This window comes from Myotis yumanensis, unplaced genomic scaffold (genome assembly GCF_028538775.1).
Source record: "Myotis yumanensis isolate MYYU_CA2020_CCGP unplaced genomic scaffold, mMyoYum1.0.hap1 SCAF_1, whole genome shotgun sequence".
Lineage (NCBI taxonomy): Eukaryota > Metazoa > Chordata > Mammalia > Chiroptera > Vespertilionidae > Myotis > Myotis yumanensis.
The window spans coordinates 72,675,876-72,694,358 of NW_027223752.1; the positions used below are offsets into that span (position 1 = coordinate 72,675,876).

Consider the following 18,483-nt stretch of genomic DNA (forward strand, 5'->3'; position numbering starts at 1 on the left):
AGGGCCCCTTTGGATGTGTTTCATCTGAAAGCCACTCAGTAACAGCTTTAGACACATGTTCTCAGGCTTTCTATAGATTTGGGGCTGGAGTTTCTCCTGACGCGCTCGGCTCGGCTAGCGGAGGGTGCTTTGCCACCAGGCCAGGATCCGCGGGGACCCGCACCTGCACCCACCGGACGCCGCCAGCCGCGTCGGAAAGCTCTCAGCCTCCTCCTCCCCTCCCTGTCTGGAGCCGTATTTATTTAGCCCGTTTCCGAGGAAGAACACAGAAGTCCCTTTGGCGCCCCCTCGCTCGTTCCTAATGGAAGGGTGAGTCCCCGGCGATTCGCGAGCTTGCGTGAGGAACAGAATCTGCGTGGCAGACGACGCTCCAATTGCGTTTCTGGCGCGGGTCAGAACTTTTGCTCGGCCCCTAGCAGTGTTTCCAAGGGTAGGTTCGTACATTCTTGACCGTCCCTGGCAGCCGCCCAGCCCGGGACCGGGGGCTCCGCTCGCCATTGGCCAGCCGTCGGCGTGACGCGCTGGGGGGCGGGGCCTAATCAGCTGTTTGCGGGATGCCCAGAGCGGGCGTATTTTGGAAACAATACCGCGAGGTGCGGAGTGGCCTCCTCCCGCGCCCACCCGCCCGCTGCGGCTGCTGCCCCTGCTCGCGCCTCCCGCCCCCGGCAGCAGCCCGGAGGGCGGCCGGGCGGCCGGGAGCCGGGCGGAGTTGGATCGCACCTCCTCGGCGAAGTGGGGAGAGGAGTCGCGCTGTGCGTGGGGGCCCGGGAAGGGTTGGACTGCGGGTATCTGGGGTGATCATGAAGGACTGGGGCGCTGGGCTGTGGAAACGGGGTGCAGAACCCACATCTAGGTGCGCTGCTCCACGAGACAACGTGGGGTTGTAGCATTTGAGAGTCCCAGGAGTTGGGTCCAGGTGGGCAAGGGAGCCTGCGGTGCACTGCCGAGCCGACCTGGGCGCCAGAGAACAGCCGGGGCTCCGGATCTTACTTTGGGGCAGGGCAGGAAGTTGTGGGGCGTCCTGCCTCCCCGCGGAGTCTGAAGGCCCCTCTCCTTAACAGCTGGGCTTTCCCCTCCTTCCCAATTGCGTCTGGGCGCCAAGCCCCCGAGTGCTCGTCACGCTGGACCCTGGCGCGGAGCCCTGGCATCACGACTCGGAGGCCGACACTCTCTCCTGGAGTCACCCAGGTCTGGTGTGTGCTGTGTGAGTGTGAGTGTGAGTGCGTCGTGTGTGCGCGCGTGCCCAGATTCTAGCCCCTGTCGAAGTTCAGAGTGCCTTCTGCCTTCTCCTGGGAGGAGGAGTCTGAGCTCAGCATCCCTGTTAGAGCCCATAGGGGCTGGGATGGCTACGGGCTTTAGTTCCCCTGGCTAGGAATAAAGCCTTCCCTAGCAGTGCTCTCAGGAAGTGCTCCTCCTACCAGTTTGGACATCACCCCTTCAGGTCTGGGGAGGGGGAGAAGAGGTTCTCTTTACTGTATCTTAGTTTACACTTGACCTTGCCCAGCACCCCTCCGAGGCTCCCACCTGCAGTTCCTGTTGAGAGTAGGAAGGGTACCCTGGCTGGCAGAGCCACACCCTCTGGCTATACCTCCCCCACTGTCCAGTCCAAGTAAGGGTTGCACTTTGGGGCTTTGCCGGGAGGGGGAGGGGGTGGGGGAGGGGGAGGGGAGGTGACGGGCTTCAAAGGAAGAAACAAGACAATGAGTCCTGGTTGTGACTGGCTTTGGAGGGCCCCTTCTTAGGTTGGGATTGCCGGCTTGCTGAGAGGAGGTTGAGGGACAGGAGGGGAGCCCCTGCCAGCTGACTGGCAGGATAGCCTTTGGTCTTTTCAGCAGGAAACTTTGTTTCCTGGTGCTGATAAGCTGGAGTTCTCCCACCGCCCCCCCCCCCCCCCTTGGGAAACAATATTCAAAGAATACCAGGTGCCTATTTTGCCATCCAAGTGGCCATCTCCTCACTCTCCAGGGAAGAGGGCAGGAGATAGGACCATAGCTTCAGGACTAGGTGGGATAGAGGGACAGAGAGACAGACGGCTTGCATTTGGGGAAGCCAGGACTTCTGAATTTAACTGAGATTTCTTTAAGTACTTCACCAACCCACAGACCATTTGGCTTGTTCTTCAAAGGCAAGAGACTGGGAAGCAGAATTCCCAGGGGATCGCTAATTGAATCTGGCAGTGACAAACATTGTCTCTCTGTACCCTTAATTATTCAGGTGGTTTTTGCTTCTAGCTGCTCCAGTGGGGTTCTAGTTAGTGTGTAGGGGGCTGGGTTGGGAATTCAAGATGCTAGGTGGCTCCAAGGTCAGACTTCCAAGAGTCATCAGGTGGAGCAAGAGGAACTTCTTTATTACCAAGAAACTCGTATCAACAACCTGAGTATTTTGGCAGTGAGTGAGGTCACAGAGAAAGGGCAAAATTTCACTTCCTCCTGTGAGGCAGATCGTACCAATCTAAGGTTCAGCACTGGCAGGAGTGGTAGGCTGTGGGAAAAGGTTTGAAATCAGGGAGACTAATGAGTAGATTGAGCTGGAGGAGGTCAGTTACTTTGCTGGATGTTGGACCCACCCTCTAGGCCAAGCTGTGGTGGGCAGACCGCTCTACTGTGCTGAGAGGGCAGCTGCAATGACTAACTTGGGTCTTTCTTCCCTTTCTCTCCCAGGACACACTCTTACCACACCAGGGAGCCTGTTTGTTGTGTTGAGCAAGCTGGGGGTGGAGACTAGAGTAGATGGGCAGATGGGCAGGGCCTAGCAGGTTTGGAGGGAACCTGGCTGTCCTAGGATTGCTGGCTGGCTTTTGTTTTTACTGCTGAGCCTGGAGCTCAGTTTAGACTTGGTGGTTGGTTACTCCTCAGGGCAGTGAGTGAGAGAGTGGGTGAGAGAGAGTGAGTGTTGTGAGCACTGTGGGTACAGTCAGTCACACAGCACCCTTCTGCTCTCTCACAGAGGCTAGTCTCGTTGACATTTCCCCAGGTACCCTGAGTGCTTATAGCAGCTGATCAGACCCCTGCTATTGCTCAGAGTTGGGAGCAAACTTCATGACTCTGACCAGCTGAGTCAGAAGAAGAGACTGAGGGGAGGGTGGCCGTGGGTGAGCTCAGGAAGAAGTGTGGAGAGTCCCTGAACAGTGAGGCAGCCCACATTTGGGGACAGGTGTCACCCGTGGCAGCACTATATCACCAGGGTTATCAGTCATCAGTACCTGGCCCCACTTCCACAGATAAGAAGAGAGAAGAAGGAAGGGCAGGGGAGGACCCCCTCTAGGACTCCCTGGAAGGGATAGCATCCTGGATGCCTCATTACATCCAACAGGGGAGATGGAGCCACCTCAGTGTGTGGAGGAGCTGGAGGATGATGTGTTTCAGCCAGAGGATGAGCTGGGGACCCAGCCTGGGAGCTTGCCCTCTGCTGACCTGTTTGCCCAGAGCCAGCTGGACTGCCCCCTCAGCCGTCTGCAGCTCTTCCCTCTCACCCACTGCTGTGGCCCTGGGCTTCGACCCGTCAGCCAGGAAGACAAGGCCACCCAGACCCTCAGTCCAGCCTCCCCGAGCCAGGGTGTCATGCTGCCTTGTGGGGTGACCGAGGAACCCCAGCGACTCTTTTATGGTGAGTGCTCTTAGCCTCAGGACTCCTCCCATAGAGACTTGGGGAAAAGAGGGGACTTTCCCTCCCCAAACCTGCCTGTTGCTATTTCCTTCCCCAAACTGAGCAGCAGGGGCTACTGATTTCCTCAACTCTCACCTGTTGCCTTTCTGCTTGTCATTGCTCCTTACCTGTGCTCCTTGAGCACCAGGAAGGACAGAGCGCCCTGCCATCATTTCTGCTCTTTTGTCCCTTTCTGGAAGGATCTTTGGGTCCATGGTGTTTCCTTGGGTTGGAGAGGGTACCTGAGCCTCAGCTGTTACATCCTGTGGCCAGTAAAGTGGTGCAGCCTTTTGTGTCCTTCCGTAAAGTGGCTGACATTGCTCAGGAGAAGGTTCGCGGATCTGTGACTCGCTGTTGACACAGAAGGGAAAAACCCAGCTGTTTCTGGGACAGAAGGTTCCTGAAGGCAGAAGGTGGCCCCCACTTGTCACTTGGGACTTTCTGTGCTTGGAAGGGGAACTGGAAAAAGAGGTTGAGACTGCCTAGGCTCAATGCCAGCAGAGGGGCTTTTTCCAAGGTTCAATAGGACAAGACCCCTTCATTTGTGGACTTAAATGGTTTGTTTTATGAGCTGTATGCCCTCCTCTGGCAAAAAGGCAGGCTTAGATACACAGTCTGTGTTCTACTTTTAGCACAATAGCGCATGGAGAGAGGGGAAAGGTTCAGAGGCTATCTTGCTGAGTCTGATGGACAGACTGGGGAGATGCTCTACTTATTCCCAGAGGGAGCCCACCCATAGGGAATTCTTGCACCGCAGTTCTGGCGGGAAGAGGGAAAGGAGGGAGGAGGCAGGCGGGTGCCCCTAGTGGCAGCTCAGTTGCCAGCACTTGGTAAGTATGGAGCACTGATCTTGAGGTCTTGCTTCCAGAGAGGAACTTAGCTATTCTGTGGGCCTGACTTTTCTCTCCCTAGTTTTTATACCACTGCCCAGAGCTTTAGGACCTGAGACCAACCTTCCTGTGCTGCACTAATAAGTGAAGACACATTTTGGTTTTCTCTTTCTCTGTCCCTTGCTTTGCTCAACCCAGGAACTCTGGAGAGCTGCCTCCAGTGCCTGTCCAGAGAAGAGCTTCAACCTGCTACTACATGAATAATAAATTATGGTCAAGCATAGCTTGGTAAATAAGGACAGAAAGTTGGCAAGTTCACCCATACATATTACTTTTGCCATGGCACTGCCGGCAAATGTAAAGGGAGGGCTGGGACCATTCCCTTCTGTTCTCCCAGCACCAACTTTTATATACTTGCTAGTGAGTCAGGTTGTCCAAATTTGGCAGACTGCCCTGATAAGGCCTCAACCCCCGGTCTCTGCCAGGAGTGTTCGGCACGGGGAGGAAGGGGCGGTTGTGGAGAATACTGAGATGTGGGCCCTCTGTCCTTGCAGGCAATGCTGGCTACCGGCTCCCTCTCCCTGCCAGTTTCCCTGCAGGCTTGCCCCTTGGTGAGCAGCCCCCGGAAGGACAGTGGCAACATCATCGAGCAGAGATCCAGATTGCCAGAAAGCTTCAGAGTATTGCCGACCAATTTCATCGGCTTCAAATGCAGCAAGTAGGCACGGGTCCTTGGGGTGGGGTGGGGGGTGAGGTTTGAGTCTGCTGGGTGGGTGGGTAGGGGGTGGCTGGGGCCTGCCTCTGCAACCCTGTCTGGCTAGATCTCAAGAATATGGTCCCAGAGTTTTGGCCTTGACTCCTGTGATTCCTGAGGACTGGATGGGCCCTACTGGATGAGCATGCCTGCCCTCATCTCTGCGTTCCAAGTTGGTTATCTGCCCACTTTCAGCTCAGGCTCCATAAGATGGTTTGTTGGGAGATGCCACTATCCCTCCTTCCTGGAAAATGGGATGACTTTTTGCAGCCTTGCTTGACAAACTGTGTCTTCTTGAGGCCTGGGTTGAGAGATTGTCCCTTATGGACCTAAGGGGAAGATTTCCAGGGTGCTGCGGTGAAACTGGACAGTTGGGGGGTGTCTGGCTGAGGTGCAATGGGAACCTAATAAGCAAGGCTGAGGGATGGGCTGAGTGGGGGAAAGTGGTGGAACCGGTTGTAACCTGACACTTTCCAGCTGGGGAGGCTGCTCCTCATTGTCTCTGTCTGGGAACTGGGGCCTGGGACTCTGGAGAGTGTACCTCGGGGAGTCTCTCCAGACCGGCGGCCGGGCGCTCGGCCGGGTGCTTGGCCGGCAGCCTGGCACCAGCACCGCCAGGGCGGGGCATCCCGTGTCAGTGGAGCATGTGGCAGAGTCCATCAACAAAGGCGGCGGCTGGCAGGCTCGTGCTGAAGGAGCCCTTGTGCCACGGGCTGAAGGCTGCCCTGCTCTGCAGCCCTGTCTGGGCGGCCCCCCGGCACTTAACCCTTCCTCTCTGGGCTGACTTTCTGGAGGGCTGCCAAGGCAGGGAGAGGGCTGGGGCTGGTCTGTGCTAGCATACCCGTCGCTGAAGCGGAGGCACGCCACCTGGAAGTGAGCGCGTTCCCTCCTTCTGGGACAGTGTCCCTGGCCCGTAGGATAAATGTGTGTGTGTGTGTGTGTGTGTGTGTGTGTGTGTGTGTGTATCTGTCTGTCTGTCTGGAAATCAGGAAAATAAATAACATCTTGATTGGGCAAGGCCCTGAGGTTAGATGGGTCACTTCAGGTGGCCTGAGGAGAGCTATTGATAGTTTGACTCAAGGACCAAACCATTGCCAGCACCAGGGGGAGGAGAAATTGACTTTGGGTCTCCTGCGAACAGGCCATCAAGAGTTAAATATGGTCAGTGCCTTCTGCCAAAGGGTTCTGAGGGAAATTTGGGTCTAGAACTGGTCCTGGTGGGCTCTCCTAGTCCCTCAGAGATCAGGAAGGTAGGGTGGCCCTGTGCTTAGATAATAAGGCAGCTTGGCCTCTTCTTCTGGCCCCAAACTCGTTTCTAGTCTGTCCTTTTGATTTTTCTGTGGAAACTTGGCTTAGAGTTTCCCCTTCAGTCCATGTGTGGACTCACTCTGATTCTTGATTTCTTTCTCTTGGCCTCCTTCCTGCCCATTCACTCTAGCCTGGTTGTACGGCCTGTGGCTGAGTCCAGCTCACAGCTTCCAGTCCTGGTGCTGGAGCTGATGGATGACACAGTGGCTCTGGGTCTCCTAGACTCATCTAAAGTATTGTTTGGAAGGCAGCTTTTTTCATTTTCAACAGACCTGGTCTCTTTCAACAGGTGTTTCCCAGAAAATTCCCTCATCTGGGGAGCTCCTGTAGGCTTGGGAGCAGGCTGGGAGGATAGGACTAGACCACAGCCTAGCGCCCTTTCTTCCTGCCTCAGTCCTGAACAGGAGGAGGCAGCCCTTATCTCAAGGTCTGACCCTGCTCTTTGCTGCTTGTAATCATTTCCCCCAGCCCAGGGCTGCCTCTTTGAGGACATGGTTCATCCCTAGACAGGATGCCGTCCTCTCAGCAGAGCCACCCCAGCCAGGTAGGAGGAAGGATAGAGCAGGAGATCTAACTGTAAAAAAGTGTTCCCTGCTCAGCACCTCACCCTGTACTGGCTCCTGGGCTCTCTGTGCCCCTCATCCACCTGCCAGCTACCTCTGGTTTTCCCAAATTTTCCGTTACAAAGAAACTCTGCGGAGTCCTCTTGCTTTTCACCCCCTCCTCCCCGCTAACCCTGCTCACCCGGGGCTCATCTTGGGGGAAGGGCTAGGATAATTGCACACATAGGATCTTTTAGCAGCTAGTTTTAAGGAGTTAGTCATCTTCTGAACTTCATTATTACATAACTACAGTCTAATATTTCATATCTAAAAAGTACTGTTGACACTCCTACATTCTTATCCTTTATCTTCTTTCCCTATTGCCTTCCCTCATCTTTACAGGCAGGGAGACTGAGGCCCTGGAAGGTTTAGGATTAAGTCTCTAGGCTTTGAGGATAAAGTCAGAATGTCCAGGTTTGAATACCAGTTTTTCCGCCTACTAGCCATTGGGAAGTCACTTGACCTTGCCAAGCCTCTTTCCTCTTCTGTAAATTTGAGCTAATACCACGGAATTTTACTTGAAAGGTTAAGTGAGTTAATACCTGTGAAAACTCCAGGCACATCAGTAGGTATCCTTGAATGCTTGTTTACTTCTGTCTCTCTGTAATCCTGATCGCCCTCAACATTTCCCACCCCACCCATCACGCTGCTCCCTGAGCTCCCCTCTGCCTGTCTTGTCCAGAGAAATCCGTGTCCCAACTGTTCAGCTTCGGGCTTTGGCCTTGAACATTCTCCTCTGAGAGTGATGGTCATTCCCCATCATTGTAGGCTGAGTTTAGAGAGCCACGAAAGACAACCCAAGAGGTAAGAAGAAGTTGAAGGGGCCTGGCCATCTTCTTTCTCCTTGGATCTGGGATGGTATCACAGAGCAAGACAGTGGCCATTAATCCCTGAGTCCTGAAGGGAGTGTGAGCTCTGATTTTTGTCCCTGGTTTGAACCTCAGTTATTCTTTTTTTTTTTTTTTAAATATTTTTACAGAGAGGAAGGAAGAGGGATAGAGAGTTAGAAACATCAATGAGGGAGAAGCATCGATCAGCTGCCTCCTGCACACCCTGTACTGGGGATGTGCCTGCAACCAAGGTACATGCCCTTGACTGGAATCGAACCTGGGACCCTTCAGTCCGCAGGCCGACGCTCTAATCACTGAGCCAAACCGGTTACAGCAACCTCAGTTATTCTTTTTCTGTATCAGGGGAGATCTTCTCCCTAGGAGATGTGGAGCCAAGGGCGGGGGTATGATGATGGGTAGTGCATTATAGGATGGCAGTATGGCAAATTGAGTGCATGAACGTGACCCCGGATTGAAGAGGTTGCAGATTCTCCCGGGTCAGTGTGTGCTGGCCATATTTCCCAAAGAGCGTGCAGGTCTAGCCTGGTTACTCCAGTGATCAGTTCCGCTGGCTCCTCTGGACCAACCAGCAAGGAATTGGAGGCAGATCAGTGTCAGCGAGGGTCTTCAAAGCTACAAGAGTTTTGGAGGCAGAGTGAATGGAGGTAAAAGCCTTTCCAAACCTGGTCACACACTCTACCTTCCTCTTTGCTCGTCTGTGATGTGACGGGCTGCAGACTGTTGACGGTGGCCTACCCTGACTCAGGCTCTGTGAGCGTGCCCTGGTACTTCCATGTCCGTACAGCTCCTGCAGGGAAGAGGAGGTGCGGGTTTGCTTCCTCACTGAGCTCATGGCTGCTCTGTCACGGTGTCCTCCTGCGTGGGCCTATGAATGGACAGCGGTAGCTAGTGTCCCCTCCCCTTGAGAAAGTCTCCTGTCCCAGTGGCGCCATCTTGAAATTTGTGGTGGTATTTTGGGGCAAAGTTAAGAAGCCAAGAATCCCCCAAAAAAGCAGCTACTGTAGACTGTTGAGTAAAGCTAAAGGAGGGTTGGAATTTTTCATGTTGGAAATGACTTTTTCACTTGGACAAGGAGTAGCTCCATTCAGAACAGTCAGATTTGGAAATTCCCTGAATAGTAATTAGACTTTCTGGAAAATGAAATCTGAGAAACAATTCAGCCACTCAGTTGAAATCATCTTTAATTGCAATATCACAGAAAGGACCCTGGACTTCAGAGGCAGGTCCTGGTTGTAAGATATATCACTAGTAAGGAATGGACAGTTTAATACTTTTGGACATGTGTTAAAAGATGATTTTAGGATTTCACTTGGACCTGCCCTTATAGTTCTTGGGGAGCCCTTTGGGCAGTTGTACCCAGGGTAGTGTTTGCACGGTGTATTAACTAGCAGCTTCTCTGCCAGCAGCCTGGATTCTTTGTTCAGGGAGCCCCTGACTGCTTCCTGACCCTTTGGGATGCTCTCCTTGTTAGCGAGTGGTTTTCTGGAACTCAGACTGTGGCTAGTGAGGTTGTTCAGGCTTTAGATGGGACAGCCCTGGGCAGGAAACCCAGAGATTTGCCTTAAAGTGAGAAGGGCCCCAACAGAGCCAGCCTCTGCCCCGGGAGTGGGAGGTCCACCCAGGACAGTGCTTGGGAAGAGTGAGGCTGAGGGAGGGGCTGTGGAAAGCTGCCGTGCGTGAGAGCCAGGGCAAGGGCTTGGGGGCCCTGTGTTTGCTCTGTGGCTGGCTCTGTTTATATCGCTCGCTATATTTAGCTTATGAGTCATCAGCGTGGCTGACTAGAGGCCGAGTTCCCCACACAACTCTGCACCTGACTACTCTCTTTTCTAGGAGAAGGGCCTTGTAGTTACGGACAGTTCATTCCCTCCCCACCAAGGCTCGCCATGGAGATGGGAGTTGGCTTTTGTTGTGTGTTTTTTCTTGGAGGAGGGGGGTGGGTGATGAGGGAAGGGGTAGCAGGAGGCACTAAAAAAGAAAAAGAGAAATGTCTCGTTTGCCTTTTGATCCACATCTGGCTACCAAGAGGGGGATGTTCCATGACCAGAATGAGAACAGTCACTGATATGGTGGGGAGGAGGGCCCGGACAAGAACAACCAGTTGCAAAGGCCCCAAGTCAGAACCTTGGGGTTCCTTCTCCACAGCCTTGTAGACCCACAACAAGCCTGCCCCCTCCTCGATCCCCTCTCTCCCTTGCCTTTGACCAGAGCACACACACCACCGTTCCTTTTGAGCTCTTGAGAGGTTGCCTGATAGTTGGATGGAGCTGTTCTCAGATTGAGGGAAACTGAAGCACAAAGCCCTCCCGGAGGGGAGCGAGGTAGGGGCCTCAGCAGTTCGCCCTGGGGACCGGGGCGGCACCCAGCCTGTCCCTCACCCCTCGCCCCCAGTGGCTGAAGGTAGTGTCCTCCAGTTGCATTAGAGGGAGCCCTCCTGTCTTTGACTGAGAACCTGCTGGCCCCAGGCTGCCCTTTTGCCATGGTGGTGGCCTGTGGCTTCAACGTCCTGTTAGCACTGCAGGTTGAGCTGAGGAAGCTCTTGGCAGGGAGAATTATTATTTTTTAATATTTTTAAATTGATTTTCAGAGAGAGAGGAAGGGAGAGGGGAAAAGAGAGAAAAAACATGTGAGAGCGAAACTGATTTGCTACCTCCATCACACCCCCTACCAGGGATCAAGCCTGCAACCCAGGCAAGTGCCCTGACTGGGAATCAAACTGGCAACCTTTCTGTGCACGGGACGATGCCCAACAACTGAGCAACACCGGCCAAGGCGGCAGGAGAATTGTTACCTTTCCCATTTTGCCATTCCACGGCTCTTTCCTTGAGTATCTGGGTCAGAAGCATTTTGGGACAGTGGGCCCACTGGGGGTTCAGAATCTCCGGCTCCGCGTGTATCCTGGAATTCTGCGCCCAGCTGTCTCTGGCCGCCACGGCCTGTCTCAGAGTGAGAAGTCACGGCTTTCCCCAGGACTCGATCAGTCTGTTCAGAAGAGAATGCTCCCAGACGGGCACGCTGAGCAGAGCGTGTTGAGGGAAGAACACAGCAAAGTGAAGTGGCCCAGGTTCCCCTTGTGCTCACCAGGAGAGGTGAGCTTGCTCGGTGCAGCCACCAGGGCCGCTGCTTTACAGCCACCTTATACATCTAGACCCCATTATGCCCGTCCTATAGGAAAGTGAGACCCAGAGACACGAGATAATGTGCCCAGGTTACACTGTAAGTGGCTGGGCTGGAAGCCTTGGGCTTTCCAGCACCCACCCCTGCTCCGCAGCAGCACACGCTGGAAAGTGAGAGCGCGATGGTGCGCCCACTCTCTGCCTCGACCCTGCTCTGCCTCCTCTCGGGGTTCTTGCTTTTCTCCACTTCAGGTTGTAAAATAATTGACAGGGTTTGCATTGCTCATCTTTGTATCCCTCATAACCCTTAGCTGAGTTGCGTGCTTGATAAAAGCTTGCTGGGTTGAATAAAAGTATCTTCCCTACTTCTTGCAAGTGGAATTTTCCTGAAGTCTCCCTCATCTCCATTCCTGCTTCTCAGTGGCGAGCCTCTTTCTTTCGGTCCCACAGGGTAGGTTTAGATGGGGAAAGGGAAAAGGTAGGAGAATGTCACTTTCTAGAGAGTGTCTCTCCCCAGAAGGTAAAGTATATAGAGTTCTGCATTTTGAAGAAACGGAGCATGGTTTCAGAACATGATCTGAAGTTAAAATTTCAGACCAGTTTTACCTTTATTTCTGTTTGATCTTCAGTTAGCTCTGCCTCTGAAAGGTTTATTTTTTCTGGTCCACAGCATCCTTACTAAATAGTTAATGATCTGGAAACAATGTCTTTAAACATACTAGGGGAGCAGTCCAGTTGTGATTCGCTTTGGAGGTTAATGCTATTTCCATCATGTGAATAAACACACTGTAATATTTCAGTGCAAGGACCTAACACTGGAGTCAGAAGTCAAGGGTTTGAACAACCCACTATCTCAACTAATTTGCTTGGGGTAACTTTTCTAAGCCTTTGCCTCCCTGTCTGTGATAACATCTGCCCTTCCCACATCCCAGATCTTTGTGAGGAACAAACGGGGAAGATCAAGTACTCTGTTCTAAGTATGAGATGTAATCATTGCTATCTGGTTGGTAGATGTGCAGTGTTCTTTTAAAGCAGGGCCACAGCGTAGCCTTGCTCTTTCCTCTAGTCCTTTCTAGTCCCGTGGAGGTGAGTTAGCTCTTGCTGGAGCATCTGGAACACTGGTGACAGCCCCCTGCCCCCCTCCCACGGGTGTGAATTGGAGCCGAAGGGGAGAGGCAGAGGGAGATTTTTATCTGGGGAGGGCAGGGAACACTCTTTGTGCTTAGGGCAGAGGCCACGTGGGATGAAACAGAGTTTGATTTGTGTAATCCAACCATGTCAGACACCACAGCTAGCTCTTAAAAAAAAAGCCTTTTACTGGCTGGGCCTCTCCCCAGGCAAGAGGCTGATACTATCACATCTAGTACATCTTTAGACCTGGCCAGACATCAGTTGTTCCCGGCCTCAGACAAGTGGGTTATCTTGCAAGGCTGACTTTTCTGTAGTCAGCCCAGTGTATACTTGTTGAATACCTACTGTGGGTCCCTGCATGTTCCCCGTTATACAGGATAAATGCCCATCTAGCCACAGGGCCTGGCACACAAGTCCCCACTGACTGGCACACTTGTCAAAAAACTGCCTTCATCCCCGGACCACAGCAAGAGAGTGGGACTGAGTTAAAGACAAACCTTAGGCCTCTAATGCCTGGTTGTACTCTCTCACCTGAAGACAGTACTATTACCCACCATGTTTGAACCCCTTCCCTTGGGCATGCACCTCTATTCTTTCCCTCCATGCCTTGGTCCCACCCTCTAGACTGAATTTGAATACTTCCAGTGTAAGCTTAAACTGCCACCAGCTTCCCATGCCTTGTAGCCCAACCCCTTAGCCCTGAGGGCACCTGACGATGCATTCTGGGAACTCCACTCTTTGCAAGTTCCCATACTTTTGTTGTTGTTGTTGTTGTTAATCCTCACCTGAGGATATTTTTCCATTGATTTTTGGAGAGAGTGGAGCGGGAGAGACAGAGAGAGAAACATCGATGTGAGAGAGACACATTGATTGGTTGCCTCCTGCACAGGGATTAAGCCTGCAACCGAGGTACCGTGCCCTTCACTGGAACCGAACCCGGGACCCTTCCGTCCATGGGCCGATGCTCTCTCCTCTGAGCCAAATGGACTAGGGCGAGTTCCCATATTTTGAGAGGTGCTCAGGCCTGGGAGAGCTGGGCCTTGCTCTGGGGTTTGCACTCATTAATCTGAGTTTATGTGCCTGCTGCTGTGCCAAGAACCCGAGAGCCCGAGGCCAAGCACACTCTTTCCTGGTTCCCTCTTCCTTCTCCCCTTCTCCTCCACACCCTCTCCTGGAGGGATCCAGGTTCTCTGGCATTCTGGTGTCTTTGTGTACTTCATCCTGTTGGGCAAAATGTTCATTTCCTTCCTCCTCACTGTTTCTCTCACTGGCCTCCCTTCAAGTCCTTTTTCTTTCCTTTCTCGTCAGGCCCTTTTGTTTAATTTAAAAAAAAAATATTTATTGTTGCTCCTCAAAATCAGAGCATTCTTTGATTCTCTTGGTGTGAGGCCGCTTGGTTTCCTTTCAGAAAAGGGCCTTGTGAGGCTGCAACTGTGGCAGGAGAAAGCTAAGTGGAGTATGTGTGGCATCTGCTTATGCCCAGAGAAAGGGCTGCCGGGGCCGTAAGCAGGTTCCCAGGCTGCCCTTGCTGGCCTCACTGCTGCCGCCGCCACTGACTTAACTCCGTACGGGGCAGCCTGTTCTCCAGGCCCACCCAGACCCTCCACCAGGCTAACTGGGTTCAGTTGTTGGAGCACTGAGTTGTAATCTTGAAGATAATTGTGGATGACAAACTCCGAATCACCAAACCTGAGGGCTGGAAAGCACCTCAGTGGTTTCCAAATGCCTGTCTGTGGCCTGGCTGCTGTGGAGCCACCTGGGCAGGCTTTACCCCTGAGTTGGCCAAGGCATTACCCTGGTGGGAAGAGGTTGAAAGAGCATGAAGAAAACACCAGGTCACGAAGTGTTTTCTTCTAGGCTATAGAATCAGGGGTGATTTTATTTTCTCCTCTGTTCTTTTTTTTTTTTCTTGTGTTTTCCAATTTTCTACAGTTAACATGCAATTACGTTTATGACTAAAATATACAATAAATGTAACTTCTGATTTTTAAACTATCACTCAGGGAGCTTGTTTAGTATACAAATTCCTGGGCCCCTTCCCTGGAGATTCTGACCCAGTCGGTCTGGGTGAGGCCCGGGGATTCTGTATTTACAGCAGCACCTCAGTGGATTCTGTGATGCAGTCAGGTTTGGGAGCCTGCATTTCACTTATAAGGAGAGTGAGGACTCACACACAGGCTGGTGGGAGACCCCAGCCTACAGCCAGGTCCTCTGATTCCTGGACCAAAGCCTTCCTTGCCAATTCATGAGCCCTGAGATCTGTCACAGGCCGAGGCACAGAACCTTGATCCTTCCTGAGGGCGGGCCTGCGTGCCTACCTGTCCTGGGCCAGCCTGTGTTTCCCAGAAGACCCCAGCCTTCCTATCTGACAGCACTCTCTGGCCCACAGCTGTTTCTGGATCCTCCAATACCCCCAGTGATGGGAGTGAGGCTGCTTGCCTTGCCTTATTCCCAGAGACACAAAGCAGCAGGTAGCCTCTGTTAAAGGCATTGAGGGAGAAACTGAGGCATACAGAAATGGTATTGGACCAGGTCCCAAATCATGGAATAGTGATCTCCCATCCCTGGCTGAATTGCTGTTTGGAGACGATTTAGAGAAGGGAGAATAAAGGGTTAGATTTGGTATAAAGAAAGGCAGATATGGTGGTACTCGGAACATAGTGACAATGGGTAAGGACACAGCTCTAGGGTCAAATAGTCTGGACTCAGTCCAATCCCTGACACTTACCAGCTATGTGGCCAAGGTACCTAACTCTTTCAATGATCTCATCTGTGAAATGAGGATGATAATATACACCTGTCTTATTGGGTTGTTGAGAGGATCAAAGGAGTTTAATGTATGTGTAACTTGTCTCAGAGTCACCCGGGGATCTTCTTATAGGTTCATGCTCTGATTTAGTAGATGTACATTTCTAATAAGCTCCCAGGTGATGCTGAAGCTGCTGGTCCATGGACCACACTCTGAGAGGAAGACGTAAAACACTCAAAACAGAGCCTCGCCCACTCAATGTTACTATTATTGTTATGATCACGGCTGTTATTGTTGCTTGGCCTTTTTCAAACAGGCACCTGAGGAGACTGGAGATTCCAGCAGACTGGCCTCTCCAGGGACCGGGCTTTTCCTGGAATCTCCTCCTGTTCCAGCACATGACCTTTGCACCTGTCCTGGGCAGCAGCTGGGGGGGGGGGGGGGGGGGGCGGGGGCGGGGGTGCTCTGCCCAGCTGCCGCAGGCCCGCGTTTTCAGGTTTGCAGCTGAGTCCATTTTCACGCTGTTTTACTATAACCAGATTTTGTTAAGCCGGGTGTGTTTCCTCTTTTTACTCATCTTTGTTTACAAAACTCAAGGAAGCTATCAGTCTCCCCAGCCGCTGCCAGGCCTCCTCAGTGGCACGGCCCGGTTTTCCTGCCCCTCCCTGCAGTAGTTATGCCTCCACTTTGTTTTCCAGGCCTCCTTCTGCAGGGGAAAGAGTACGCTTGCCACAGGCATGGGGCATTCTGTTCTCCTGGGTTGGCAGGGCTCTGAGGTCAGCCTGAGCTGACACCTCACCTCTCTTCTCTTAGTGGCCTCAGGCAGAGTGAAAGGGAACCCAGCAGCCTGCGTGCTTGTCCCAGGCCAGATGTATCTGCGAAGCTCTGGGAGTGCAGGAGACCTGGACTCACTTTCCAGTTCTGCTACTGACTTACCCTATCCCCTTCCTATCTGACTAGTGGTCTCCTGGTGGCGGCCAGGGCTGTGTGGTTAAAGACAGCCCAAGAGCCCTATCTGGTTTGGCTCAGTGGATAGAGCGTCGGCCTGTGGACTGAAGGGTCCAGGGTTCGATTCCGGTCAAGGGCATATGCCTGGGTTGCTAGCTCAGTTCCCAGTGAGGGGCATTCAGGAGGCAGCCAATCAATGATTCTCTCTCATTGATGTTTCTATCTCTCTTTCCCTCTCCCTTTCTCTCTGCAATAAAAAAAAATATATTAAAAAAAAAAATAAATAAAGCCCAAGAGAGGGCTCCAGCTCCCCTGGCCCTTGCTGCCTGGGCCCCTGCAGCAGTACAAGTCCAGCCTGTGCTGGTTTCTTTCTGTACACTAGGTTTTTATTCCCCTGTCCACTGAGAACCCTGTGGAGAGGGCCCCAGCCCAGTCCTGCCCTGGCAGACAAAGAGAGAACAAAGACCGCCTCTTCCAGCACCCCTCAGTCCCCCCCTGGCCTCTTCTGGCCCCAGGGAAATGTACCTGTGTGGGTGGGGCACCAGCCACTGTCCTGTGAGCCACTGACCCCTGACCTTTGCCCCCAGCTTTCCTGCCTGACAGTAGGACCTGGGATGACCTCCAGAGAGTAGTGTGCATTCTTTGTTTTTGTTTTGTTTTCAAGTATGTTCTTGCTTAACGTTTAATTGGCTCCAGTCAGTAGGAAAGCGCTCCAAGAGGGGTTATTTATGGCTTACTGTCAAGAGCAGCTATAAAAAGGGCAGGCAGTGCTGAGCTGGAGATGCTGGGAAGGGAGAGAGGGCAGGCGCTCAAGTGTGTGTGTGTGTGTGTCTGTCTGTGTGCGTGTTTGCACTGGATGAAATCAGATTTTTGCTGCCTCAGCAGTGTGGTTTAAATTGAAGATTAACCCTTTGACCTTCACAGTGTCAAATCACTTGCAGATGGAGGTTCCCCCCTTTTCGCCCTTGTTCTCTGTGTTACTTTGGAGTGGGGGGAGGGAGGGGGCACTTCTCTTTCTTTCTGAAGAAAGTTTGTTGTTCATGCAGCTGAGGTTTGAGGGGCTCAGGAGCCAATCTGATTAAAAGCAGCACTTGGCTAAACTCTGGAAAATCCTGCAAGCAGGGGAAAAAGTTTAATCCTCTTGTGCACAGTGCAGAATGAGCCTGGTCTTTTCTTTTTAATGTTAAAAACTGCAATTGTTTTTGGAGGACTCAGCTATCTCCCCCTCATCGCCGCTTCTCTTGCCTCCCTGCCCCCCACCCCCTTTGCTGTACTGATAGGATTAAAGTGCCGCCCCAGACATGTTGATCTAAACTTTTATTGGAAATGATAAGAAGTCATCTAAGGCTGCGTTGAGGAGTCACGTTGATATTTTTTCCCCCCTTTCAGCACCAGCAGAACCGAAATCGCATGTGGTGGCAGTTCCTCCTCTTCCTACATAACCTCGCCTTGAATGGAGATGAGAACAGGAACGGGGCAGGTCCCAGGTGAGGCTGGGCTGCCCTCTTCGAATGGGGCACCGCAGGAAGGACTTTGGCGAGGACTGACACTGTGTCATGTGAAGTTGTTTTTTGTTGTTCTTACCTTAAAATTTTATCTCTGTGTGTAAATAAGACTTGCCCAAGTGGGACCTTTCCCCTGTTCAGGACCTTGACCAGGAATGGGGGCCTTTGTCAAACACTGTTGAAGTGGAGGCTGATGAGTCTCTGATGGTGGGTCCTCCCAAGGGCTCTGACAAGCAGATTCTTCAGCCCGCGGCTGTTGAAGATGGCCAGGTAGTGATGTTCTCTGGCCAGAGGACTGTAGTTTAGCCACAGGAACTCAGTTAAACCATAGGAAGCCGGATTACACTCCTGCTCCCACCAAACCTGTCAGCTTTCCGCCATGGATGGAGCCGAGATCCGGACAGTCACACTGCTTCAACGCACCAGGGCCGTGGTCAGGGGCTTTCCAGCTGAGCATGGCCACTTCGCTAGGCCACTCAGCCTATATCTGGGTTCTCCTTCGGCCCAGCCGGTGCCTGCTCCAAGGGCTCAGGGATTCTTGCCCAGCCCATGTCATCTCCAGCAGACCTCAGGGAGGGTTGGGTTTCTCCAAGGACCCCTCAAACATGCCTCAAAATGAACCAAACTTCTGTGTAGGCCTCAAATCTGACTTGGTCCCACTTGGAGGCCCCAGGATTGATCCTGAGGTACAGAACCACTGCCACCTCTGGCTTCCTAGAACTGGCTGCCTGTCAGCCATGGATGAGCCAAATAGCCAATCAACGTGCTGTCATCAGCAGCTTGTGCCTTTGTGGGCTCTTCTTTCCAAAGAACCAGCAACAGACTGCATTCCGGCCCCGGATCAGCACTGTAGGGCATGAAGGGGCAGCACTGCAGTGGGACGCGGCCCTCCCTCCTGGAAGAGTCAGCCCTGGAGGAACCCAGACCACTTGGTTTCCTTGGAAACAACATACCTCCTCCTCCTCATTCCCATTCCTTTTTCACACCTACTATGAAAGGTAGAAGGAAGAAGCCAGCACAGTGACTTTGTCAGCTGACATGTGTCTT

General features: G+C 52.7%; 1 protein-coding gene across 2 annotated transcripts; it reads left to right on the top strand.

Annotated features, from left to right (window-relative positions):
- Window positions 1-591: 591 nt before the first annotated feature.
- BMF (Bcl2 modifying factor) lies at window positions 592-18,061 on the top strand. Of its 2 annotated transcripts, XM_070425251.1 has the most exons (5): window positions 592-752; window positions 1,062-1,188; window positions 3,313-3,606; window positions 5,030-5,193; window positions 17,321-18,061. In XM_070425251.1, the coding sequence occupies exons 3-5, from the start codon at window positions 3,318-3,320 to the stop codon at window positions 17,420-17,422; spliced, it is 555 nt and encodes a 184-aa protein (XP_070281352.1). In that variant the 5' UTR covers window positions 592-752; window positions 1,062-1,188; window positions 3,313-3,317; the 3' UTR covers window positions 17,423-18,061. The 2 variants fall into 2 exon arrangements, with proteins under 2 accessions (XP_070281352.1, XP_070281351.1); XM_070425250.1 differs by having other exon boundaries at window positions 743-1,188; window positions 5,064-5,193.
- The last annotated feature ends 422 nt before the right edge of the window (window positions 18,062-18,483 follow it).

What these genes read in the sequence shown, in the direction of transcription:
- BMF (XM_070425251.1), top strand. Translation starts at nt 3,318, where the DNA reads ATGGAGCCACCTCAGTGTGTGGAGGAGCTGGAGGATGATGTGTTTCAG. An exon ending in ACCCCAGCGACTCTTTTATG is followed by an intron (nt 3,607 to 5,029) that starts GTGAGTGCTCTT and finishes CTGTCCTTGCAG; the next exon opens with GCAATGCTGGCTACCGGCTC. An exon ending in ATCGGCTTCAAATGCAGCAA is followed by an intron (nt 5,194 to 17,320) that starts GTAGGCACGGGT and finishes CCCCCCTTTCAG; the next exon opens with CACCAGCAGAACCGAAATCG.